Source organism: Lolium rigidum, chromosome 7 (assembly GCF_022539505.1).
Source record: "Lolium rigidum isolate FL_2022 chromosome 7, APGP_CSIRO_Lrig_0.1, whole genome shotgun sequence".
Lineage (NCBI taxonomy): Eukaryota > Viridiplantae > Streptophyta > Magnoliopsida > Poales > Poaceae > Lolium > Lolium rigidum.
In genome coordinates this window covers 291,143,405-291,171,066 of record NC_061514.1, presented here as the reverse complement: position 1 = coordinate 291,171,066, position 27,662 = coordinate 291,143,405, and the positions used below count along the sequence as shown (strand labels likewise).

General features: G+C 46.9%; 2 protein-coding genes and 1 pseudogene across 2 annotated transcripts; 1 reads left to right on the top strand and 2 right to left on the bottom strand.

Annotated features, from left to right (window-relative positions):
- The first annotated feature begins 307 nt into the window (after positions 1 to 307).
- Positions 308 to 2,380, top strand: LOC124672985 (WEB family protein At2g38370-like). The gene is made up of 2 exons (XM_047209128.1): positions 308 to 478; positions 752 to 2,380. The coding sequence occupies exons 1-2, from the start codon at positions 308 to 310 to the stop codon at positions 2,378 to 2,380; spliced, it is 1,800 nt and encodes a 599-aa protein (XP_047065084.1).
- A 15,283-nt stretch (positions 2,381 to 17,663) lies between these two features.
- Positions 17,664 to 19,493, bottom strand: LOC124672984 (annotated as a pseudogene).
- Positions 19,494 to 21,249: 1,756 nt separating this feature from the next.
- On the bottom strand, positions 21,250 to 22,589 carry LOC124679463 (peroxidase-like). Its single transcript, XM_047215212.1, has 3 exons — positions 22,311 to 22,589; positions 21,907 to 22,083; positions 21,250 to 21,813 (listed from the first exon to the last, which is right to left on the bottom strand). Exons 1-3 carry the CDS (start codon positions 22,515 to 22,517, stop codon positions 21,262 to 21,264), a joined length of 936 nt encoding a protein of 311 aa, XP_047071168.1. The 5' UTR covers positions 22,518 to 22,589; the 3' UTR covers positions 21,250 to 21,261.
- Positions 22,590 to 27,662: the final 5,073 nt, after the last annotated feature.

Sequence of the window (27,662 nt, the reverse complement as noted above, 5' to 3'; positions counted from 1 at the left end):
CAAATTTGAACGAAAATCATGACAAAAAATTATAAAAACGGAGTACCTAGATTCTGCATTCAGTTCGTCGGGTTTAAATAGCACCGCCGGTCAGCTTGGCGCCGTGTTCAGCGACAAGCGTGCAAGAACCAGCAGTGTCAGGCAGGCCAACGGCTACCACCAAACGGCTCTCTCCGCCCGCGGGTCAACCGCACCTACTAAACCCGAACCCACATTTCTCTTCTTGTCCTCCACCACTCCCCTCCAAACCCAAGAACCCCAGCAGCGCACACAGCACCCGAGAAAAAGGAAGAAGGAACGGGTCCCGATGACCGGCGAGGTGCTGCACGACATGCCCCCGGCGGCCGCGGTCGGCGGCGGCAGGGCGGAGATCGACACCTCGGCGCCGTTCGAGTCGGTGCGCGAGGCCGTCGACCGCTTCGGGGGCAGCGCCGCCTGGAGCTCCCACCTCGTCCGCCGCATCTTCGCCCACCACAAGGTGACCCTGCTCCCCTCTCCCCGCCGCGGCCAATCTTGGCCCGATTCACCTTCTTGGTCCAGCAACCGTGCGGCGGCACCAACTTTTTTCTGCTCCGTAGAGTACTTCCGCCCTACTCTTACAGGACCAGCAACCGCCGTATGCCCGTATCCCTGTACCGCGATGCACTTTTTGGTAGCTCGCCATTCAATTAGAGGCAGAGCAGGAAATGCAGCACCCAAGTTTGTCTTTCCTGTTTAATTTTGGTCTGTCTTCCGGCTTCTCGGCCTGCAGAAAGAGGACCAGCGTGCGGTTGGGGCTGAGGACGACGAGCAGTGCGTCAGCCTGGAGGAGCAGACCGCGCAGCTGGAGAAGGAGCTCGGGGTCAAGGAGAGGGAGACGCTTGATGTGCTCAAGGAACTGGAGTCCGCCAAGAGGGTTATCGCGGATTTGAAGCTCAAGATACTCAAGAAAACAATTGAGATACTGCAACCTGCACAACCTGAAGAGAAGCTGCAGCCGGAGGAGGGTAACTGCTGTATCGCTGACACTGCAGAACATGAAGAAGAGAAGCTGTCTGAGGGAAATGCTGAAGCTGATGTGGAGATGTGTGGCAGTCTCAGCGAACAAGAGAAGAAGCCTGCGGACAGCTGCTGTATCACTAAAGTACCCACGGCAGAACCTGAACAAGCGAAGCTGTTTGCCGGAAATGCTGCAGCTGATGTGGAGATGTGTGGCGGTCTCGATGAACACTCACGGCAGCAGCACCCTGCCTCGGTTCTCATGGAGCTTGAGCGGGCAAAATCAAACCTCAACAGAACCACGAGCGATCTGGCTGCCATAAGAGCCTCCATCGAGTCGCTGCGCAACGACATTCTGACGGAGAAGATCTTGGTGGAGAGACGCCGAGAGAAGGTGTCCTCTAATGCCACATTGGTGTCTTCTCTGGAGGAGGAGCTGGACCAGACCACACAGAGGCTGCAGACGCTCAAGGATCTGCAGAGAAGGCGCCAAGACCCCTCGGACATTTTCATCGAGATCAGGAGGATGACGTCAGAGATAGAACAGCTCAGGAATGCAGCAAACGCGTCGAAAGCTGAAGCCATGATGCTAGCTGCCGAAATTGAGCAGACCAAGGCCACCATCGGCACTGCTGAAGTGAGGTGCCTTGCAGCCAAGAAGATGGAAGAAGCAGCAAGAGCAGCTGAAGCTCTTGCGGTTGCCGAGATCAAAGCCCTACTTAGTAGCGAAGCATCGGCTGAAGATCTCCATGGCACAGATGGAGTGAGCCTTTCAGTGGAAGAGTACTTTGAGCTGGCTTCGAAGGCTCGAGAGGCAGATGAGACCTCAAGGAACAAGGTTGCAACTGCCATGGTCCATGTTGACGAAGCCAACCAATCAAAGTCAGAGTCACTTGCAAGGCTGGAGGAGGCCAAACTGGAGGTTGAGGAATGCAAGAATGCACTACAGGAGGCCCTGAAGAGGGTTGATACCGCCAACCGAGGGAAGTTTGCAGCGGAAGAGACCCTTCGCAAAGGGCGATACGAGAGTGGACACAAGAGGCGCTCGCTCCGTGGCTCTCCCAAGTTCAAACATGCAGCACATCGTCATAAAGATTCTCATTGCACGGATATTGTTGATGTTTCAAGCAACTCCCTGAAGCCGACACTGTCGATCGGGCAGATACTGAGTATGAAGCTAATGGGGCCTGATGGGTATGACAAAAGCGTCTCAGACGATACGAGCGAAACTTCCAATGTCTCCCTTGGTCAGATCCTGAACAGGAGGCAGGCGATCTTGTATAACAGTGATACAAGTGCTAACAAGAATTTCTCTGGAAAGAGAAAGAAGTTTGCCTTCACTGGACTTTCAGTTTTCTTGGCAAAACAAGCTAAGAGCAAGAAGAAGAGAGGATCTGATTAAAAGTGATGTTAACTTTGCAGCAACCATATTAGCTAGTTACTGAGTATTGTGACACCTATTTCCATGTCCCATGTTTCTGTATAATGGTCGTATGAGTATATGTCTGTTTGTCCATGTGTGTCAGGCTAGCGCTGACTGATGTTGCTGATTAGGGTAGTTAGATTAGTATCATGCGCTCTATGAAAATGGAAGACATCAGTTCAGTTAGCTTAATTTGTATCATGACTACCCTCTGGACATGAAACACATCAGTCCAGTTTGCTCTCTGCCCTGTGGACATGGAACTATGAAAGTCATTGATTTTTAGTATCCTGATATCTTCAGGCAAAACCCTTCTTACTCTGTTGTGCCACGACTGAGTATGATCCCTTTGGTTGGTTCAAACTGAGTGAACATGCCTGTTTTGATTATCTGCATGGTTCTGCTACTGTTGAGCACTGCAATAGTAATTTTTTTTAAAAGGAACACAGATGCAGTCCATTAAGTTAACAAGCTAGACAAAAGCCATCAACCATGTCTTTTACAAACTATATGGGAAGTGGCCAAGCCAGACCTGACATTTAACCCGCTCCAGACTCACACCAAATGCGGCTGAATAATGTGCGGCTACCATATAGGTTCTTGGACACTCCTCTATTTTAAAACACTAAAAGGAATGCTCGATTACCGATTTCATCTCTCTTATTCTTTGTCGAAAAAGATCTATCTTATTAAAACACCTACCCATGAGTTATCATACATACTGCTGGTCATTGCCTGCTTGAGTGCCACTGCATCAGTTTCCAAGATGACCTTTTAACAACCCATTCTGACTGCATCTTGCACCGCATAGAGCATTGTTGCAGTTTCAGCATGGTTAGGGTCAGCAACAAACTACAGGTTCCTGCTCCCGCCACTAGTGCTACACCTTGCTCATTTTTAATGGTAAAACCCCACCCACCAGAGCAAGATGCTTGTCTGAAAGCTCCATCAGTATTAATTTTCAAAAAAATTGTAGGGGAAAGAGTCCAAACCTGCAGTTTATTCTATTTCTGTACCTTCCTCTTCTTCATCATACTGAGTAATCAGTGAGGTGAACCTGAAGAGAGAACAAGATGCCATGAGTGCTTCATATATTAGTTCCCCGATTAGCCTTGTTCCTCTCAGACCACCATAACCATAGCAGCACACATGTTTCATACATGTCTCCTCGTCATGTTGAATTATTGCATACAATAAATAATGCGCTTTGGGGCAATTAACGAGTTGTCGTGTTTCCTCCATTTGGGCTACTCTTCATCCGGTCAGTAACATATTGGACATCTTGTGTCCAACTCTACTCCCTTTCTCCCTAATTTCATTATCAGTGGAAGAGGCTTTTATTTGTGAGACGCCATAAGAAATGCAGATTTTTAGTCGGCAGTGATCAGGCCCATAGTCTTTTCCACAGTAAGTCAATGCTTCTCTCCGCCATGATGACGTAGACGGTGAACTCCTATCTGGATTTCTTTCTTGGCTGGATATTTATAATTGCCTGATACGCTGATTTGATTGCAGTACTAGTTTTGACGAAGCAGAAATGCGACAGACTCAGCTTCAGTGACGTGCTGGTCATAATAAGTCACTGTGAGGCTTAGTCCACATCTCATCCATCCATTGCTGATCCAACGAGTGTGAGCGACCAAAGGCAAAATCATTGCAAACTTGGCTATTTTCGGTCTGAAACTTTACTTTCTGTTTATTCACAGACCATATGTCGAAATCAATGAAATCTTCCCAGTATACATAACGCAATGGATGACTGGAATATTTTCAAAGTTTTCTGGGAAGTTCCAATTTTGATTCCAAAATTTAGGACAGAAAGTTGAACTGCTCTTAGTTTACAAATCCTATGTCGAAATTCAATGAAACTTTCTCAGAATACATAACTTGATTGATTTTATATACTGCAGGTAAGTTCGAATTTCGAGTTCAAATTTTAGAACCGGAACTTGAAATGCTCTTAGTTCGCAAATCGTATGAAAAAATTCAATGAAACTTTGCCAGAATACATACTTGATAGATTTTACATACTGCATTTAAAAAAAAAACTGGGAAGTTCGGATTTTGAGCAACTTTGAGCTTTATTAGCTGAATTTTAGCATGATTTCAGCAGCATTTTTACATCTTTAGCACAAGGAAGAGACTATAAAACAAATGGGAAGTTGTGATCCTGTTATGGTGGTGCTAGAGGGATGGCGCGAGAGTGCCGGCCGGGGGCCTTGCCCACGGCCGGTGGCAAGAGGGAAGGGATTTCCTTCTTAATTCTTGCTTGATTAGATTGATACATCTCCTCTCCATATATAGAGAGGTTTACTTGACTCCCAAGCAAGGCTTACTTGACCCCTAAGCAAACCATAAGACTAACGGGCCCGGGCCCATGACATACTCTAACACTACACCCCACTCGGACATGCAGCTCGTCCTCGAGCTGCAACCTAAACAAACCATGACTCGACGCAACACAACCCTAACACCTAAAAACGAGCCTTTTACATCTCGGCTTGTTTTATTACTCTCAACCTCGAAATAGACCGGAACGCTTTATTGTTGACCCCTGAAAATAAAGTGGACACCATCCGCCCGTCGGACGTGCACTCGTACAGCCACCCGGATCCCATGGAAACCAGCGGGACAAAAGGAGCCCGCGCGGCGGCCGGCGGCGGAATGCGAGTGGTGCTACGCGGTGCGTCCTCGCTCGGTGACACCATGCTTTCTCCCCGCCGGATGATTGTCGATGGTGCAGACTTTGAGGTCGCTGCCCGCGGGAAAAACAGCATGTCTACCGCCCGTGGGGGAAACCGCACGCCCAAGATCCCCGACGCAGCGGACGAGATCGAGGTCCGTTGCGCAACGAAGCGCAACTTGGAGGAGCTGCAGTTGCAGATCACGCATCTCCCGCACACGCCGACGCACTAGGAGGCCGCGCGCGCAGCCACGCAGCCTCACCGCCGCCGACACGCGGCGGATAGCGATCCAAGCCGGAAGCGGTGATGGCGACGGAGGGAAACGGGCCTGGTGGAAGGGCATCCCGGGCGGTGTCGATGTAGAGCCCGGGGCCAAGGTCGCTCCCACACCGCCGAAAGGCAGGGACGGCGTCGGTGGCGGCGAGCGCCGCCGCTGCGGTGTTGGTGGCGACGACGCCTGCCGCTGCTGTGCAGCGGCTGCCCACCGAACGGCAGGGACAGGCGTCGGTGAGGACAGCAGCCTGCAGTGGCGGCGTTGGTGGCGGCGGCGGCCGCCGGCCGTTGCTACCGCAGCCGTCCGGTGGGGAAGAAGGCGGCTGGCTGCTGGAGAAGAGGGACCCCCGGCGCCGAGGTAGGGCCAAGCCCGGAGATGGTGGATAGCGGCAGCGGGGACTGCAGTAGCCTGGCGTCGGGTGGCAGCGGCGACAGCAGCAGCGTCGGTTGCAGCGGCCCGGCGATCGCGGCGGAGGCCGCCTGGTGCGTCGGCTGCCACGGCAGCAGCGCCACCGGCGGCGGCCCGTAGGGACCGGCTAGGAAGAGGCGGATCTCCTGGACAGCAGTGGTGAGATCGCGGAGGGCTGCGGTGATCTCCGCCGGGGAGAGAAGGGCGGGGACATCGGAGTGCGGCGGCGAGTGGGAAGAACTCGGTGGAGGGCTGGACATGATCGAACCCGGGAAAGCTGATACCAAATGTTATGGTGCTGCTAGAGGGATGGCGTGAGAGAGCCGGCCGGGGGCCTTGCCCACGGCCGGTGGCAAGAGGGAAGGAATTTCCTTCTTAATTCTTGCTTGATTAGATTGATACATCTCCTCTCCATATATAGAGAGGTTTACTTGACTCCCAAGCAAGGCTTACTTGACCCCTAAGCAAACCATAAGACTAACGGGCCCAGGCCCATGACATACTCTAACAGATCCAGTAAAAATCTTAAGTTTTCGAGGGCTGACAAGCTTTCCATTGGCAAAAGGAATGCTTAACATTGATGTTTACTCATGGAGTGCCAGCTAGCGCCGTTTCCAGGATCCCCTGCTTGATCTTCTTGTTGCGACTTCGAGAAAAAAGTCTACGGCGATAGCCCGTGCTACTATAATGAAATGATACTGCTTTCCTTTTTGTGTGCTTCTCTCGATCGGTCTCCGCCCTCCCATACCTCCTAAAACAACGGTAGTTTGCTTCTTTCCGTTCAATTGTACCTGGCCCAAGCGCCTATCTATTTAGAAAAAGGCAGCCTAATTATTATCATCGTCTTGAAAGCTGAGCGCCTTTTGAATATGAGTGGGGCTCCTAGTCTAGGCGGCGCCTTCGTGGAGCCAAACCGAAGGAAGAGCAAAAGGGCGAGGCCACACCCGGCTTCGAATAGGAGGGGGGCTTAGCTCTGGTGAGATACCTTGGCATCCCGCGGTCTATCAGGAGGCTGACGGCTGCAGCATTCCAACCCCTCATAGACCGTCTAGCCGACAAGCTACCTACCTGGAGGGCATCGATGATGCCTCGGGCATGACGTTTGGCGCTAATCCGTTCGGTTCTCGCAGCGATACCGTTGCACCAGCTGATGGTGCTGAGTCTTGATAAGAACGCACTCAAGCAGGTCAACAAAATCTTGCGAGGATTCCTTTGGGCTGGCAGGGCAGACGCCAACGGCGGTCATTTCCACGTCAACTGGGCAAGGGTGTGTAGGCCGTTGCGGCTTGGGGGGCTGGGAATCCCGATCTCGCACGCACGGCTATCAGCCTCAGGGTGCGCTGGATCTGGAGGATGCACGCCGACCCCCTGCGACCTTGGCGCGGGTTGGATATGCATTTCTCGAAGACGGAGCTGGATGTCTTTGCGGCCTCTACCTACATGGTAGTCGGCAACGGGGAATCCGCCCTCTTCTGGGAGGATAGATGGCTGGACGGCAGGTCCATCAAGGAGATGGCGCCGGAGGTATACGCTTTGGTTCCAAAGCGCCGGCGAAAGGCGAGCACGGTCCGTGAAGCGCTGGTTGACCGTACCTGGATCCCCGATATTGTAGGTGCACCGAGCGCACGTCCAGCTGTGGGGTAGACTCAGGGGCATTCAACTATCGGGGGACCCGGACAGGTTGATTTGGCGGTGGACGACGGATGGACAATATTCAGCTAGATCCTGTTACGACACCTTTTCCAGGGGGCAATCATCTCAGGGTCCTGGAAGCTCAACTGGAAATCCTGGGCGCCACCTAGGGTGAAGTTATTCATCTGGTTGGCCTGCCTCGACAACTGGACGGGTGAGAGACTGGCACGGCGGGGGCTGCCGCATGCGCCGAGATGCCCGTTATGTGACCAGTCTGCCGAAACTATTGGACACCTCCTTACAGGATGTTCCTTCTCTAGGACGGTGTGGTTTGAGGTCCTGTCGTGGATCCGATCCACCTCAGGCCCGCCCATGGCTGAGGGTGACTTCGCGGAGTGGTGGTCGCTGGTGGTGCGGACCACTCCTCGCCAGCTGCGCAAGGGCACTTCGTCGATTATCATGCTCACGGCATGGTGGATTTGGAAACACCGAAACGCGGCGGTCTTCGACAACGCGCGGCCTTCGGTGGCATCCTTGTTCAACGACATCACTGCCGACGCGCGGACGCGGGAGCCCGGGTTGTGCGCCAGTTACTCCCCTAGTTTAGGTTTTTCCTTTTTCTTGGGTCGAGTTGTACGGCGTGGTGCGTCCGTCCCTCGGGCTTGTACATAAACTCTTCTTTATCTATCAGTGCATCGAAAATGTTTACTCAACAAATGGGTTCAGCAGGTTCAGATTTCACACACGTACGCGGCAGACGAGCACTCGGTTCGGCTTTTACTTCCCAAGTATACAAGAGCGTATAATCACGGTTGTGGACGATATTTTCAAACAAAGGGGCAAGTAAAGTACTACCTCCGAATTACCTCCGAATGCCGGCGGAATCGTGGTGAAGATTAGGCGGACGGAATACTCGATGCCGCTGTATCTTGTTCAGCTTCTCCGGTGGCCCGACTGGCACCGGTCACCCTCCGATCGAGGCCGCGGCGGACACTCAGTCCGTCCCGCGAGCTGCATTGCTGTCCGAACACGGTCGAAGACACCGGTGGCGGTAGCGGCGGCTTCGTGGGCGAGCTGCGAGCAGCGGCAGAATCACCGGACCCCAACCGAGAATGGCGGGATAGAGGTTGAGAAGAGCTCCTCCCTCTCCTCCGCGACGCAGTCGAGCTCACCTCTCCCTCCGCGGTGCCGCTCCCTTGTCAAACCGTAGCCTCCGTCTGTCCGTCATGGTGTGCGTGGCGGCGCGACACGGCTGAATTTGGCCAAGTGGTGTGGTTTTTCGTCATTGGTCTTTCGGTCTTTCCCGTTCGTTAGATGAGCAGTGGATGGCACGTGTTCTTTACACTAGTACAGACCCTCGTGCGTTGCCACGGTATCCTGAAAATTCATTTCGCAATGCACATATATAATTCACAACTCACTATAAAAAATTAAAATAAATTATAAATATCATAATATACTACTACATGATAATACCGAACATGATAACAAGATAACATTGTTATGTATCTTTGTGGTTCCAAGTTCTAGGTCTTCATATTATTCTTCCACCATAAGTCATAACTGCCAACTTAAAACCTATCCTTTTGGATGTATTATTGTCTCCGTGCCACCAACACAGGACACTACGCCAATCTTGCTCGCCAACCCCTAGTTCAACAATTTCACGTATTGGTTGGTTGGGTAGGATACAGTCTTGTACTCTGGCGTGGCTCCTTGGCACCAACCTCTGGTTCAACAATTTCACGTATTGGTTGGTTGGGTAGGATGCACTCTTGTACTCTGGCGTGGCTCCTTGGCACCGATGATTGAGTAAAGGCGACAACCCTAAGGTCCCAGGGATCCATGCTGCAGGCAATATCGAGTCTGTACATTGATCAAATAGAAATGAGAAGGTCACGGTTTTACAAAAGAAAAAACTGAAATTCTTGAAGGTCCCTACAAAACCTCTGGCCGTCTGTTCAATTTCAAAACGCCTCAACCTGGTAGTAGATATACCACCACTTTCCAGTCCCACCCTCCTCGGAGAAGCCCGCTAGTGAGGTAGCGCCAAAGATACAGTCACAGTTGTTCACGGAATTGAAATGAGGACTGCGAGGAGGGGAGCCACCGATGTCAAAGTCCTCATCGGAGATAGTTCGTGCTCTCAAAACAATTGCAAAATGATTTTCAGAAAAGATGGAATCAAAATAAATAAATACATGTAAGATCCATTCATTTTACAGTTTTCACACTATAAGGCTGAATGCGTTTTAGAGAAGACTTTTTATCTTAAAGCTTTTTCTTAAATTTCCTTCCCACTGAGTTGGACTGCTCCAATGTCAATTTAGGAGAACCTCTTGGATACACCGGAGCTATAGGTTGGCAACCATCCATGCAAATTTATTAATTGCCATCCGTTGCTCTTGTAGCAGCTGGAGAGAATGCATATGGATCGAACAGCATGCCACAAGGACCCAAAATAACACATGTTAAGCTTTCAGAGCAAACGATTCCACATACCTTAGTATAACAAGAGCACAGTGGCACAAACAAGCTGCAATACCAAGGACCCAAAACTGGGTTTCTCGTATCAGGCCCCATATAATCAGCATACTCCTTCATAGTGGCGGAGCTTGGGAGAAAATGAGGGGGGAGGGTGAAATGCAAAATACGAGGATTTGGGGGGCTAAACTCTAAAAAAAATTCTTCCAAGCTGCTCCCAAACAGGATTCCTTCATAGTTTGCTAAAAATCTGGGGAGGCGGTGGCCCCCCTGGCTTACACTAAGCTACGCCCCTCCTCCTTCACATCCCTATAGTCATGCCACCTTCCATTCAGCTGCCTTCATTATTTTCATTTTCTGAACTTCTATATCAGTATCCGTGTTTTCTGATATTTCAGCTGTCAAGTGTGCTTTATGATGTACATTGCTTGTTCAGTGTATATCGTGAGAATAAACGTTGGTGTACAGGCATATCTTGCATTTTCTGATCGAGTACTCCAAGGATGGTCAGGTGAGACAGTTTTTATTGGTCAGCAAGATGATTTGACCGAACCTATGTACCACTTCTAGTTCCCGTCGCCACCAGTCAGTATATCTTTGTCTGTGTTGTGAAGTGTATATGTGGATTGCCTAGCCCTTTCCATCAGTTCGGACTTTTGGTTCAAGTGGCTAGTGCATGAAGCTTAACATGGTATCGTAGCCCTGGGTCTCAAGTTCAAATCCTGGCTTTCACATGGTTTTCGCAATTAAGCCTAAAAATTGCTCTTGCCCCCCTCTATAGCCACCGCTGTTTCGGTGTGCTCTTCTTCTTTCACGTGTTGACTTTCTCTTCTCCCGTCACACGCGAGTGGGGGTGTTGTGAAGTGTATATGTGGATTGCCTAGCCCTTTCCATCAGTTCGGACTTTTGGTTCAAGTGGCTAGTGCATGAAGCTTAACAGTCTGAACCATGAGAAATAATTAGGTTCCGATAACCGGCGGCTAAGATATCATTTGTGAACTATGGGGAAGAATTAGCTACAAGCTATCTTTGTCAAAATCAGTGACATATTACGATACATCTTTGCTGCTAGACTCAACTAACTCCGTGCAGCTACAATCAAAAGCTGACAATGAATATGAATTAATGAGGACTAAACACGTGTAGTGCTGAAATTGTAGCTCAGCATACAGGTTTCAGTTTAGTTACTATAAGTGATGGATTTGTCGTATATAGTTAACAGATGGACTATTTATATTATACTCATATTTACTTTTCATTACTTCCTAACATAATTTTATACCACAAGAAGCCAAGAAGACTATGCTCTTAACAGTAACACATCTTCTTGCATGTCAGAAAATTTCAAAATGCTAGCATCCAAACAAAGAGGAACACCCTGTATGGAGGCAATATTTTAAAGCACAAATTTGATAGGCAAAAGAATTAGTGAAACTTCGCAAAATCACCAAATAGAAATAGCATAAATTAATTCAATCCCAATCTTATTGGGTTTTGGTGTAAGCTGGCGGATGCAAGCATGAGCAAACTGGGTGTGAATGACAGTATTTTCATGCTCAGGGATAAATAAACAAGAGTGTGAAAAAAAAGATAACTGCTTACAATAACTCTACTTACGAGTATCATTTTCATTTTATTCAAAAGAATGACCATAAATTATGCCAGTCAAAATAGATTCATAATAATACGGATCAGGTACCAGTTAACTGCTCTCATGGCAATCCCGCAAAAACCTACTTCAAGATCAAGTCCCTGGACTTGACCTCGGTATACTGGCGTAGTTCGGCATGTGCCGCTTAAGGTCTTACTATATGCCGAATTCTAGTCATGTTTTATCGAGTACCTAACGTGTCCGTTATGATTTTTCTTGTTCCTAGTCTACAATCCGTAGGCATTGACAAGTCGATACCTTGTAGCAAGTGCAAAAGCAGTACTACACAAAGCCTGGGTAAGAGCGAAAAATATTCCTACAGATAAAAGAAGTGATGCGGCTGTGGCCTATGCTGGTTCCTTGGTAGGTGTAACCTTGGAGGTTGTTCGGGCAACCCTTCACCGTCCATATTATTGTAGAATCTTGTTGGGTTGTCGTGACATTGATGAATTGCCTCCTTGTGCTGAAGGTTGTCTCGGAGATTACTTCTATGATTTCTATTATGAGGTGGAATCTGTGGTGGTAAGAGGACCACCAGCGACAAAAATATCTATATCCACTTCTGAGAGATCATCTCCTAATGCTCCATCACCCAAGCGGTCCAGGATTGATCATCATAAGGCTGCTGAATCATCCGAGGGGCAAACTGGAGCAAGTCGGAATGTTACTTATGGAAAAAGCTACTCCAACAATTTGGATGTGGTGCCTCAAAATGATTACGAGGAGGATAGTGAAGAAGACCATGAGTTATTGATTGGCACTATTGCCAGTGAACAAATGGAGAAAAATCAGCAACAGGATGGGGATATTGTGAGGGTTTGTGATGATGCTATTGTGGAAGAAAGTACTCCAGATTGCAAGGAACCTTGTAATGTTGCTACTGATACAGTTTCAGATCTCCAACAAAAGGCTACTGTGACTGATGCAGTACCTAATGTTGATGATACCTCTGCCCTTTTGAAAGCTCCGGCAACACCTGTTGTATCTAAAGAGATTGTGTGTCTGGGCTACCATCAAAATACATATGAAAGATCGTATGCCTCTGTTGTATGCAATAAAGAACGGCCATCGATTCCTGTGGTAACTGAGGTGGGACATGACTATCATTATGAACCTGCTGTATCTCCAACGTATACTGTGCAGTCTCCTGAAGAGGAATCCGGGGGAAAATCATCGGCGGTGGATAATAATGATGAAGAGCTGGAGGATGGGAGGAGATCTATGAGGAACCAACAACAGAAGATGGAGAAGGTCATGGATCAAGCTGCTGCTTTATCCAAGAAAAGGAATCTAGAAGGTAATCCCTCTTCTGATGAAAAGTTACTTCCTGGTAATGCATTCTCTATTTTGTCCAATACTGAAATTATGAGAAGAGCATCCTTGATGGGTGTAGATATTCCGTCGGATAATTTTGAATCTGTTGATTTGTTAAAAGAATTGGAAACATCTAGGAAAAATTTAGGTGATAAAATGATATCGAATAAACCCTTAGTGGTGCAACATGATGGTGGTGCGGTGACTCCTTTGAATATGACCTGGTACAATTCCGAGGATCAGATGATAGATGATTCGTTTACTATGGTTCAATCTAGGAAAGCGAGAAAAAGCAATAAAAAAGCTAATATTGTGGTATCTAGACCTGTGACTAGAAGCCAAGGGGTTGCTGCCACGTCTACCGTGAATCCTGGTAGAAATGGCAGAGTGAGGAAGATGCCTGATAAATTTAAATGATAGTTGCTATTTGGAATCTAAGGGGGGCAGGTAAGAAAGGGATATCTACTTGCCTCACTGATACTATAAAGGATTATGGGGTGGATTTTATTGGTTTGCAAGAAACTATGAAAAAAGATTACACTACTGCCTTTTTTAGAAAAATAGATCCTGAGAATGCTTTTTTTGCAAATGGATTCCTTCGGTTGGTAAATCCGGGGGCATCCTATGTGGAGCAAAAAAATGAAACGTTGTGGGTACAGGCTATTAAGTTGGGAGAATTCATGGTTTTAATGAGTTTATGGGACAATGTGTAAAAATGTAGATGGAGTATTATTGTGGTCTACGGACCTGCTCATGAGGAGAGAAAAAATGCCTTCTTAGCAGAGATGGCTTCCTTTTGTAATGCAGTTGATGGACCCTATATCATTGCAGGTGACTTTAATATCCTAAGAAATGTAAGAGAAAATAATAAACCTACTTGTTTGCCGCATTCTTCAGAGGTGTTTAACTCAGTAATTTATTCCTTATCCTTAAGGGGTGCATATGAAAGGGGGCACTAGTAGGGAAAGCCTCATCAGTGGCGCATCAAAAAATTATTCTGTGGCGCATGGGCGGTGCGCCACAGAAACTTCGCCACAAAAATTAGGTTTCTGTGGCGCACCTCTACATGCGCCACAGAATTAAGGTTTCTGTGGCGCACGAGTTCATAGGCGCGCCACAGTGGCGGTGCGCCACAAAATTGATTTTCAGTGCGCCACAGAATTTGCTTGTATTATACACGATTTTGTGCTACCTGCTATACACATACAGGTTATAGACAGCAATATACAGGTTATATACAACAACATACAGAAATATGTAGATATAATATAAATAGCATGTACATTGCACAGATATAATATAGATATCATCATCACATTACTTAGAGCCCGATCGAGATACATATATAGTGGTAAGTGTCAAATGTTTTACATACAACTCTTAATTCCTACAAATTTCAAATTTCGAGATACAAAGTGGTCTTCATCCGGTTCCTCCTTTGCTCCCTCCTCTCTACCCACCAGGCTCGCTTGCATCGGGGTCTTCATCCGGTTCCTACTATGATTAAAATGGAAGAAAGTGAGACCAACAAGTCCGATGCATTCATCTTATAAGGTTATCATTGATTTTTTATTATAATACTACTCGACGCATTTCCGGTGGATTCTTCTTCAATATATGCTTCATATTTAATGGCGTAATCTTCAATGTGGATTCATCTCAAATAATTCATCTTGGATTCATCTTCAATGCTTAATCTCTCATGGCATAATCTTCAATGGCTTAATATTCAAATGGTTCAACTTCAATTGGGTCGACAATTTCATCGAATTCTCTAGTGGAAGTAAAAAATGAACAGAAGATGTCGCAACTTTCGTCGAGATCCAGACGTGTGTGGTCATGATTCTCTAAGCGAAACAAAAAAATAGGTCACGTATCCATGGATCCAGTACTTGGGGGCTCGACTACGACTTCATCCCTGAACGTAGCTATAACATAATATTTCAGGCGACCACTACTTCGACGCAACGTTCTCAACAGTACTTAGGGGTTCGGCGGTTTCTTCATAAACGACTTGGTGACCTTCACATACGTTACTCGACAGTTTCTAGTATGACACTACTTTTTCGTTGTGCCCGACGACTTCGTCGACACTCGGGGGCTGCGCCGAATAATTTTCTTCAAAAAAAAGGAGGCGACAAAATAGAGACGGAAAAATCTCCGAGTCCACTGACTCGTCATTTATTCCAATCACATATTTGCTAAAAAATTACTTCAAGGAAGTCGACAAAAAAATTCTTCAAAGAAAGAAGATGACCTAATAGAGATGGAAAAATCTTCGAGTCTGCAGACTTGTCATTTATTCCCATCGATAGCACCGGTAGTGTACCTGATAATATAGAAGAACCCAATACATTCGGCTATTGCATCACGCTCCAGAAAAATATAGAAGAACTCGAAAAATAGGTCGTTCCATCAGCTGAACAGTGGCACTCGACAATATATTCTCAGAGCGCATCCACCGCGGTAAAAACTCCGAATGCCGTGATTTGTAAAAGGGTCACGAAGGTACGACCCCAGGATCCGTCCTGTGTGGCATGGCATCGCACCTGAATGCGCTCTCCCACTTTATCCATATCAACAGATGTGAAAAAAATCCCAGCGGATGCGTTGGGCACCTGATAACTTAGCTGGAATTCAGTTTTCAAGAAGTTCTAAAGTGACGCGTCTTGAATTACGCCAGTGTCCCGAATTCGAGTCCAGTGACTTGGGTTTGAAGTAGGTTTATCCGGATTTTCCACAAGAGAAATTAACTGGTTCCTGATCCGTCAGAAGCACCGGCCGCATTTACCAATATCCCTGTGAAATATAGATGTCGAATAAAAATAGCAATGGCCTGGAGTCGAAAACATCAAGAAAAAAAGTCAGGGTTCAGAGATTCAACCCGATTCTACGATCCAATATTTCCATGGTAAATAAATCAAGGTTTGTAGACTCAACTTGACTCTGCGACTCAAGTGGAGCCTACCCCCATCGGGAGCACATGGATTTCATCAAATCATCTGACACGACTCGACAATTATATCAAGTCCTCTAGCATGAGTCGATAAAAGAGGGGCTGCGTCCAGCAATATAGTCAAGTTCTTTATCGAGTAGTACAACTTGAGTCTGTGTCCAGGTGCAAACACCTGCCCATAGACTCGGGGGCTACTCCCATCGGGAGCGCTGGTCGCGCACCCGATAGAAAAATAACTTCGAAAATCGTCGACAGCGTCTTCGCTACACATGATCTACGACATTGACCTGATGTATTTCCATATTAAAGGCCTCGCCTTGTATTTCTTCGACTTCGGTGATAATTATGATTGAAGTCTCTACGCAAGTCTTCGACTTCGCTAGACATTCGGGCACATGGACAAGACCTGCAATGAATGACCGTATTTGTACAATCACAAATATTTTATTAAAAAAATGGAGAAGACCCAAGAAGGCAACCCGAAGAAGTAATCGACTAGAACTCTTGTAAAACCCTAGGATGGTTGCATATATAAAGCCAGCCAGAGCACCCGATAGAGGGGGCACAACATATAAACAACATAGTTCCGCCTATGGCGGCTCCCAGTAAACATACTTGTGGTCATATACTAAATTGCTAGCATCACGTAGGGATCCTCCACCGAGGGGACCCAAAGCTGGGTATATCATGTGCCTAATCTCGCTCCCGGAATCTTCATCATCGATCTTCCCCGAAATCCAAGTCTACAATCCGTAGGCATTGGTGAGGTGATCCCTCGGCACACACCAATGAGAAGGAAAAGTGATACATTCCTAATAAAACTACTAGTTGTGCAATTCTTTCATTTAAATGGATCGATACTTGTAATCATCATTCATTTGGGATGAAAGCATGGCTCACGTTGGAGTCCCATCACTCGTCTTGCTTCACTATGTTATCGAAGATCGACAGAAAGACTATATCATCCTAGTACACAACCAAATGCATCGAGGAACCACGACCGCTTGTGTACATCTCTTGAAGATGTTGCCATTGGAGAACCACTTTTCTAATCGGAGAGTTGTCTTGGTTGTGGATGTTTAGTACTGCTACGGGTTACCAATCTCGTTGGCGGGCTTTTTTATTTCCTTTTCCTTTTAGTTGTGTGCACACTTGATGTCTCAACTAATATCTTGATATTATTTTATCTTCTTATTATTAATATTTTCGTTATCAAAAAATACACCGCCACTAGAAAACCGAACAAACACTGCAAATACATCCATTTTGACTTCAATGAGATAATGAAAGAAAGCGACGTGGCATCACTTTTTTTCAGAGAAAATCTGCAAGGATTTGATCATCATCTGCATCCGTCCACGAATATTCAATCTCGTTTTGACCGCTTCGCAGTCATTTTATATTTCAGTCACCTTCGGTAAGTTAAATCGTTGGCAAGACAAAGCGACGTTGACAGTTTCTTAAACTTTATAGCATTTTTTAAAAACTGTGTACGGTGACAACTTTGGTTTCACTTGCTAGTGCAATCCGATCCACTGGCGGAGTGGCCGCATGCATGGGACATGAGATGACGGCCATTTGGGCTGATATTTGGGCCGACCTGAAGACTATCTTTGATCCGTCGTACGAAAATGTCAGTATTCTACACAACTTCCTTAATAGCCGCAAGGAAGGTTGCGTAGAATACTGAGAATAATGGTAGTTGTAGTTATATATATTGAAGTAATTCATTATGCCTTTACATGAGAGAATTCGATAGATACATGTGTAGAGGTGCATGCATAATTTTGGGCTGCACGTATATATATACACGGTTCTAGCTAGTGCTGAACTGCTAATAGCACTGTGGATTGGCCGGTTCTGTGGCCTTATTCATTCACGTGACGTATAGTGCTGGCGACTGCGTGTCGGCTTCTCGTACGCTAATCACGAGTTCACCTTGGAGCAGCTGAGCCTGATCTGCCCCTGCGTCGATGTTGCCCATCTTGATCATCGCCGTCGCGAAGGCGCTGCTGAACGCCGCCACGTTGGACGCGGAGTTCCTGACGGTGTTGTCGGTGCTGCCGTTATTGAAGAGCACCTGGTCGGAGTGGAGGAGCCCCTTTTGGGAGAGCAGGTTGGTGTAGTAGGCGTTGTCGAAGGCGTTGGCGGTCGTGGTGTCCAGCGCCGCCAGGTTGCCGTTGCCGCCGGACTGCGGGCAGTTGGCCTTGAGCGAGGTCGCGAAGGGGGCGTTGATGTTGGTGTCGCCGCCGTAGATCCGCGACCGGAAGTTCTGGCATTGCGCCCGGCCGATGGTGTGCGCGCCGGAGAGCGCCACCATGTCCACGGTGTTGAGGTTCTTCTTGGCGAAGGCGGCCTGGAGCTGTGCGAGGCTGGAGCCAGGGCCCGGGAGGTCTCCGGTATTCCCGGTTGCGCTCGTGGAGTCCCGCCTGCCGAGAGGAACTGTCCATGACGGGCCGCCGAGCTGCAACACGTGATTCCAAATAAGAAAAACGATAGCTTCAGCACCAGCTTTCAGGAGGTATATGGTCGCGCGTCGTAGACGATGATGTTACTTACGGCGACGACAGAGTCACGAGCGGCAAGGCCTGCGTGACTTGTGACTTGTAAAAGGGTCACGAGTAGTGTACCCGACGATAATATAGAAGAATCCAATACATTCGGCTATTGCATCATACCTCAGAAAAATATAGAAGAACTCGAAAAATGGGTCGTTCCATTAGCCGAATAGTGGCACTCGACAATATATTCTCAGAGCGCGTCCACTGCGGTAAAAACTCTGAATGTTGTGATTTGTAAAAGGGTCACGAAGGTACGACCCCAGGATCCGTCATGTATGGCGTGGCATCGCACCTGAATGCGCTCTCCCACTTTATCCATATCAACAGATGTGAAAAAAAAATCTCAGCGGTCGCGTTGGGTACCCGATAACTTAGCTGGAATTTAGTTTTCAATAACTCCTAAAGTGGCACATCTTGAATTACGCCAGTATCCCGAATTCGAGTCCAGTGACTCAAGTTTGAAGTAGGTTTATCCGGATTTGCCACAAGAGAAATTAACTGGTTCCCGATCAGTCAGAAGCACCGGCCGCATTTACCAATATCCCTGTGCAATATAGATGTCGAATAAAAATAGCAATTGCCTGGAGTCAAAAACATCAAGAAGAAAAGTCAGGGTTCAGAGATTCAGCCCCATTCTACGATCCAATATTTCCATGGTAAATAAATCAAGGTTTGTAGACTCAACTTGACTCTGCGACTCAAGTGGAGCCTACTCCCATCGGGAGCACATGGATTTCATCAAGTCATCTGACAGGACTCGAAAATTATAACAAGTCCTCTAGCATGAGTCGATAAAAAGAGGGGATGCGCCCATGAATATAGTCAATTTCTTCATCGAGTAGTACAACTTGAGTCTATGCCCAGGTGCAAACACCTACCCATAGACTCGGGGCTACTCCCATCGGGATCGCTGGTCGCGCACCCGATAGAAAAATAACTTCGAAAATCGTCGACATCGTCTTCGCTACACATGATCTACGACATTGACCTGATGTATGTCCATATTAATGGCCTCGCCTTGTATTTCTTCGACTTCGGAGATGATTATGATTGGAGTCTCTACGCAAGTCTTCGACTTCGCTAGACACTCGGGGGCTACTATCATGGGCATACCTTTCGGGTACCCATTGTTACATACCTGGCTTAGCCCAATATGGAGAAGGCCCAAGAAGGCAACCCGAAGAAGTAGTCGACTAGAACTCTTGTAAAAACCCTAGGATGGTTGCATATATAAAGCCAGCCAGGGCACCCGATAGAGGGGGAACAACATATAGACAACATAGTTCCGCCTATGGCGGCTCTCTGTAAACATACTTGTGGTCATATACTAGATTGCTAGCATCACGTAGGGATCCTCCACCGAGGGGACCCGAAGCTGGGTATATCGTGTGCCTAATCTCGCTCCCGGAATCTTCATCATCGCTCTTCCCCGAAATCCAAGTCTACAATCCGTAGGCATTGGTGAGGTGATCCCTCGTCACACACCAATGAGAAGGAAAAGTGATACAATCCTAATAAAACTACTAGTTGTGCAATCTTTCATTTAAATGGATCGATACTTGTAATCACAATTCATTTTGGATGAAAGCATGGCTCACGTTGGAGTCCCGTCACTCGTCTTGCTTCACTATGTTATCGAAGATCGACAAAAAGACTATATCATCCTAGTACACAAGCAAATGCATCGAGGAACAACGACGCTTGTGTACTTCTCTTGAAGATGTTGCCATTGGAGAACCACTTTTGTAATCGGAGAGTTGTCATGGTGGTGGATGTTTAGTACTGCTACGGGTTACCAATCTCGTTGGTGGGCTTTTTTGTTTTCTTTTCCTTTTAGTTGTGTGCACACTTGATGTCTCAACTAATATCTTGATATTATTTTATCTTCTTGATATTAATATTTTCGTTATCAAAAAATACACCGCCACTAGAAAACCGAACAAACACTGCAAATACATCCATTTTGACTTTAGTGAGATAATGAAAGAAAGCGACGTGGCATCACTTTTTTTCAGAGAAAATCTGCAAAAATTTGATCATCATCTGCATCTGTCCACGAATATTCAATCTCGTTTTGACCGCTTCGCAGTCATTTTGCATTTCAGTTACCTTCGGTAAGTTAAATCTTTGGCAAGACAAAGCGACGTTGACAGTTTCTTAAACTTTTTTAGTGTTTTTCTTAAACTGTGTACGGTGACAACTTTGGTTTCACTTGCTAGTGCAACTGCAATCCGATCCACTGGCCGAGTGGCCGCATGCATGGGACCGCCATTTGGGCTGATATTTGGGCCGACCTGAAGACTATCTTTGATCCATCGTACGAAAATGTCAGTATTCTACACAACTTCCTTAATGGCTGTAAGGAAGGTTGTGTACGTTTTTTTTAGAAACACAGTATAAATACGGACGCTCACATACACACGCATACACTCACCCATATGAACGCACACTCTATCCCTATGAGCACCTCCGGAAGACTGAGCCGGCGGATTAGATCTTGAAATTGACGAAGTCACCACAAGCGTCTCGCTGTCGACGGGAACGTCGCCTCCCACTGAATGAATATTCCGCCTTTATGAGACACACTTTTGTCAAACCTGGGGTTTGAACTCTGGTGGGCTAGGGGTACAACCACCCTCCTAACCACCCAACCTCAGGTTGCGTAGAATACTGAGAATAATGGTAGTTGTAGTTGTATATATGAAGTAGTAATTCTTTATGCCTTTGCATGAGAGAATTTCGATAGTTACATCTGTAGAGGTGCATGCATAATTTTGAGCTGCACGTATATATATACACGGTTCTAGCTAGTGCTGAACTGTGTGGAATTGGCCGCCGGTTCTGTGGCCTTATTCATTCACGTGACGTATAGTGTTGGCGGCTCCTCGTACGGTAATCACGAGTTCACCTTGGAGCAGCTGAGCCTGATTTGCCCCTGCGTCCCGGTGAGCGGCGAGATGTTGCCCATCTTGACCATGGCCGTCGCGAAGGCGCTGCTGAACGCCACCCCGCTGGACGCGAAGTTCCTGACGGTGTTGTCGGTGCTTCCGTTGTTGAATAGCACCTGGTCGGAGTGGAGGAGCCCCTTCTGGGAGAGGAGGTTGGTGTAGTAGGCGTTGTCGAAGGCGTTGGCGGTGGTGGCGTCGAGCGCCGCCAGGTTGCCGTTGCCGCCGGACTGCGGGCAGTTGGCCTTGAGCGAGGTGGCGAAGGCGGCGTTGATGTTGGTGTCGCCGCCGTAGATCCGCGACCGGAAGTTCTGGCACTGCGCCCGCCCGATGGTGTGCGCGCCAGAGAGCGCCACCATGTCCACGGTGTTGAGGTTCTTCTTGGCGAAGGCGGCCTGGAGCTGTGCGAGGCTGGAGCCAGGGCCCGGGAGGTCCCCGGTGTTCCCGGTTGCGCTCGTGGAGTCCCGTCTGCCGAGAGGAACTGTCCATGACGGGCCGCCGAGCTGCAGCACATGATTCCAAATAAGAAAAACGATAGCTTCAGCACCAGCTTTAAGGACGTATATGTTCGTCGCGTAGATGATGATGTTACTTACGGCGACGACAGAGTCACGGGCGGCGACGGTGAGGATGTCGGCGCAGGAGACGGTCTGCTTGCAGATACCCTCGAGCTGGGTCTTGATGTTGTCGATGACGCCGAAGCCAAACAGCGAACCGGCGTTCGCAGGCGCGTTCTGCTCGTTGCCCGACAGCAGAACGGACGCGTCACAGCCCTGCAGCCAGTAAAACATGCACACTGGTTAATCCCAGCTGTTTTTACTCAAGCAAGTTATATACCTCCTCCAAATCCATAATAAGTATTAGTGCTTAGTTTAAAATTTAAGCAAAATTTAAATTAAAAGCCGACACATATGATGAAGCTGATCGTTGTGAGTACTCCGGAGTAGTTAATTAACGAAAGAAGAGTGTCAGCTATGGTGAAACACGGAAGCTTTCTCACGTTAACAAAGCAGTCGTGGAAGTGCAGCCTGAGCAGCGACGCGCCCATGCGGGGGTTGCTGCTCACTGCGGCCGCCACGCCGCTCTTGATGGTGACCAGGGCCCTGGGGCACGACGTGTCGTAGAACGTCGACGACAGCTGCGCCGACGCCGCCGTGGCTGCCAGGGCCACCAGCAACACCAAAGAAATGCAAGAGGCAGATGCCATGGCTGTGGCTAGCTACAAGACCCAAGCTATATTGCGGCGTGCCTGTAACTGGTTTGCTGCCTGCACTTGTTATCTGGCTGTGGCTTGTGCAAGAGTTGGCTGCATTGCATGCATATTTATAGCCGACGATTTAGCTCACGTGCAACCTGCGCACCACTCCCTGCCCCCCACTTGGGATAAACTTCCAAATTTAACGTCCGATTAGTCAGGCTCTGGGGATGAAGCATCCAAACTCCATGGCCGATTAGTCCAGGGCAAGCCAGTGACGTCTGGCTATCGACTTCGACGTACTCGGCATCCAATATCCGTCCGGCGCCGTCGTGCGGCCAGCTAGACGTCCGAACAGGGATGTGGGCCGGTATAGACAAACTCGCCGTTTTTCTTGAAGGTTCACGCGTGCATCCAACCGTGGCAACCTTCAGCTTTAATTCGCTACCGCCAACACGAACCCTGCATTTTCCTGCAATAGGGCCAACTCGAATGATATCTCTCGGCCTTGGCCTTATCATGCATCGATCGCGTGCTTGTGGAAACAACTCAATGCTAGCAAAACGGAACTTTAAGCTTTAGATTAACCTAATAAGGCTGCAATCCTATATAGGAGTAACTAGAAATTATAATAATTAGGGATTAGCTTGCTTGATGGAGCCTGAGATGGAAAAAACATTTTATTTAATGGGAGTTGGCTTATTCGATGGTCTTATTTTTCAGATCAAATGCTTTCATCCAAACATGCCACCCCTTTGTACATTTGTATAGTTTTCCCTCTTACTCAATGAAAAGGTAGTGCTCCTACCGATTCTTCCAAAAAAAAAGCTATGAGATCTATGGTCACACGTACAACAAATGATAGTACTTGACTTATGGCATTTATCTTACGTGGACGGCATTTGTGAAGATAATCTTCACCCACTTTACTGAGAATTTGGCCTAGTATTCATAGTGCTAGAAAACCTAGAAAACTTATAGGAAGGATGTCGAGCGGACATTGGAGTAGGCATCAGCGCGCTCAATTCGTAGGTTTATGTGCAGACTGGAGCTGCGTGGAACGTCCATGGATGCTATGCTAGCAAACAACGGCAATACAGTCCGGAGCTATGCACTGAATACATGTGTGGATGAACCGTGTGGTCTGACTAATCGCATGAGTCAGCGTATGTCCAAGGCAAATCAGCCTCGATCTGACTTGCCGCACAGCCATTTTGTGTCCCAGTCGCCGTCGCTGAAAGCCAGAAAATTCAACAGATGCGATGTCGAGCTGACAGCCTGATTTGATTTCTCCTCTACATCCTGTGAAGCGACAGTGCGCCACGGCGGTGTCTGTTTGGGCCGAAACGTGGCCCGGCCCGCTGGGGAAACGCAGCTTTGGGTTGTTTCCGATGGCAGGCGGCTCCTATTGCATGCCCACACGGATCAGCCTGCGCGATCAGCTGGAATGGGCTGCCGCACTGGACGCCACGCTCGCTAGAGTCTGCTCGCGCCTCGCTGTGTTACCTGAGTTCCGGAGTTTTCCCTGTCAGATCAGCGTACAGAGTTTTGGTTACTGTCAAAAAGACTCGGGAGGATTATATGGAACGGCGACCGGCGGCGTCGTCGTCTCAGATGGAGGAGAGGGAGTGGACTAAGCTGTGGAAATGCAAGGTACCATCTAAGGTACGGATATTCTTGTGGCGGCTGGCTCACTGCTCCTTACCCACGGGTGATGTCCGTCACAGAAGAAATATGGCTCCTTCTCCTAGTTGTTCGATATGTGGGCAGGAGGACTCATGGCGCCACTCACTCATTGAGTGCAATATGTCGCGGTGTGTTTGGGCCCTTACAGAATCATCCATCGTGGAGCATATCAGTCTCACGACTGAACCTTCTGCTAGACAATGGCTGTTTGTCATGATGGAAACCCTCAGCCAGGACGAGTTCGTGCGTATGGTGATCACCCTTTGGGCGTTATGGCATGCGCGGCGGAAGGCGATCCATGAGGAGATATACCAGAGCCCTTTATCGACGCATTGTTTCATCGAATCGTTCATAAAGGATCTGGGAGAGTGTGGGAACAAAAAGGTGAAGACAACGGGAGGTGGACAGCCAGCGGTGCCGCGTTGGCTTCCTCCTCCGAGTGGGCAGCATAAGATCAACACTGATGCAGCTGTTGCTAAGACGAGGTGCAGGGGCTCGGTGGGCGCTGTTTGCTGGTCGCCGGAGGGTGTGTTCCTTGGGGCGTCAGTTGTGGTGTTTGAGGACGTCATGGACCCGGGGTGTCTCGAGGCGATGGCCTGTCGGGAGAGCTTGGCGCTGGCATCGGATCTGAATATTGGCGACATGATGGTTGCCTCGGACTGCATGGAAGTGGTGCAGGGGCTGTTGGGCTCTTCTCTTGGGCGGTTCAGTCACATTATCAGGGAAGTTCAGATTATGGCGAGGCGGAGAGGAGGCGTCTCCTTCCGTCATGAAGGCCGGAAATCTAATACCAATGCACACAACCTGGCTCGGATGGCGACGAGGGTTTCCGGCCTATTAGATATTCATGTTGCTACCTACCGCGTTAAAGAGGCCAGCCCATGTTGCTTGACTAGGTGAGCGAGGGCGTGTAGGATTTTCCTCATCAGCATGCTCAGTAGTGTCTTTGTTGTCATGCCCTATCGTATGGAAAGGCGTTCGCTTTTTTTTTTTTTTTTTTTTGGTTTGTTCGCTCGGTCTCTTCTTTTTGTTCATTCTTTCACTAGTAAGCATATCAGTGCGACGCACTTCTCTTAAAATATAATACATCATATGTCGTAATTGAGGATTTTTTACATTGTCTTAGTTCAGTCACTAGTATAAAACCTTCCATTAGAGCACGTTTTTCTACACAGGCGAGAGCCAGTTTCCCATCTGGCACCTCTAATATGTGCATCATTATACGAATCCCCTCCCTGGTAATCGATCGCTCGAGCAATCACTTTATGTGGTTCGGAAGCGCTCACGGACGAGTCAATTCCCTTTTTTTCTTTAGTTTTAATTGTGTTCACACGTGTTCACACTAACAACTTGTATTACTACTTTGCAAGTTGCATGCAGCCAAAAGCGTTCACACTACATGCATGCACATGTACAGAGCATCTCATGGATTTACATTTAATGAGCCAACTTTTCAGCATGTTTTCATAAGTTGTTGCATGCATACACATAGCATCTCACTTTTTTTTCTTCAGCACGAGGCAGGCTCTCAATTCTCTTTTTGCAATTCTCTTTTGGGTTTTAATTTCGTACAGTAGTTCATATTTAAGTGGGTCCTTTTGCAATTCCCTTTTTTGGGCCAGTGGTTTTTAAGGGGGAAAATAACGGGTGAGAAGATTTACTTGCAACTCAAATGAACTACCACTTGCTACTCAAATTAAGTACTGTTTTAAGTTGCAAGCTAACAAAAGTTGCTAAAATATTTCTAAATGAAATTTACTTTTTATGGTTGCTAGGTATTTATATTTACCGTTGATAAATAATGAGGCACCAGGTTAATAACTTGTAAACAAAAAAAATTCGCTACATATTTTAAATTAAATTAATTGTTTAGGGTTGATATTTATTTATATTTACAATTGATAAATAGCGGGTCACCGGGTTGATAGCTTGTAAACTAAAAGAGAGTCGCTAAAATATTTCTAAATGAAATACTTTTTAGGGTTGTTATTTATTTATATTTGGAGTTGATAAATAACGAGGCACCAGGTTGATAGCTTGTAAAATAAAAAAATATTTTCTAAAATATTCTAAATAAAATACTTTTTAGGGTTGGTACTTATTTTATAATTACCATTGATAAATAATGGACCACCGGGTTGATAACTTGTAAACTAAAAAGAGTCGCCAGAATATTTGAAATGAAGTTAGATTTTTAGGGTTGGTAGTTATTTATATTTACTATTGATAAATAACAGGACACCGGGTTAATAGCTTCTAAATTAAAAAAGATTCGCTATAATGATTAAAATAAAATTAACTTTGGGGTTGATAATTTTATACATTTACGGTTGATCAATCAAGTACGGAGGGGTTGATTATTCAAATAGAGAGGGTTGATAACTTTTAGGCAGAAAAAAAGTTTCTCGAAACATATTAACATGGGTGCTAGTTTTGAAGATCTCGTCGAGACGGATTTATTGGTGAAAACGAATCTTAATTTGGAGTTGTCGTTTGAAAGTTAAAAAGTTTTGAATTTTCAAATTTGGGAAACATTCAAATGACATCAGCAGGTTCGTCTATTTGTGCATGCATGTAGAACTTTCCCTCAATAGCCTCCACCAGATTGATAATTTTATACATTCACCGTTGATCACTTAAGTACGGAGGGGTTGATTATTCAAAGAGAGAGGGCTGAGAACTTTTAGCCCGAAAAAAAGTTTCTCGAAACATATCAACATGGGTGCTAGTTTTGAAGATCTCGTCGAGACAGATTTGTTGGTGAAAGAGAATCTTAATTTGGAATTCTCATTTGAAAGTTAAAATGTTTTAAATTTTCAAATTTGGAAAAGATTCTGCTGACATCAGCAGATTTGTCTATTTGTGCATGCATGGAGAACTTTCTCTCAATAGCCTTTGATAATTTTATACATTTACCGTTGATCACTCAACTACGGAGGGGTTGATTATTCAAATAGAGAGGGTTGATAACTTTTAGCCAGAAAAAAAGTTTGTCAAAACATATTAACATGGGTGCTAGTTTTGAAGATCTCGTTGAGACGAATTTATTGGTGAAAACAAATCTTAATTTGGAGTTGTCGTTTGAAAGTTAAAACATTTTGAATTTGCAAATTTGGAAAGTTTTAATGTGGACGTGAGTCAGAGAAAGGAGAAGAAAGAGGTTTGCTCACGTACGGATCATCCAGTATTTATTGTTTTGTTAGAAAGAGGAAGCGAACTCCTGCACGATTAAACCAAAAAAAGCTGTCGGAAAGTGATCGCTAGGCAGATTTTGAGCGAACAATCGCCAGCTAGGGTCACCCATCATTATACCCTGTTCTGTGGGTACCAACTCTAATACCCACTCCTCAGATGGCTTTTATTTGTGGTAGTCTCTAATAGTATCACTACCAGAGAAAACTTCTATCTGTGGCCAGCTCCAATTAGAAAACATCTGAGACTGCTTTTATTGTTGGCAGTCTCCAATCATTA

Bases quoted from the DNA above. Each gene is read 5' to 3' on its own strand.
- LOC124672985 (XM_047209128.1), top strand. From the start codon at position 308: ATGACCGGCGAGGTGCTGCACGACATGCCCCCGGCGGCCGCGGTCGGC. The intron at 479-751 runs GTGACCCTGCTC...CTCGGCCTGCAG, and splicing joins GCATCTTCGCCCACCACAAG to AAAGAGGACCAGCGTGCGGT.
- LOC124679463 (XM_047215212.1), bottom strand. From the start codon at position 22,517: ATGGCATCTGCCTCTTGCATTTCTTTGGTGTTGCTGGTGGCCCTGGCA. The intron at 22,084-22,310 runs GTGAGAAAGCTT...TACTGGCTGCAG, and splicing joins TCCACGACTGCTTTGTTAAC to GGCTGTGACGCGTCCGTTCT. The intron at 21,814-21,906 runs GTAAGTAACATC...CATGTGCTGCAG, and splicing joins CCCGTGACTCTGTCGTCGCC to CTCGGCGGCCCGTCATGGAC.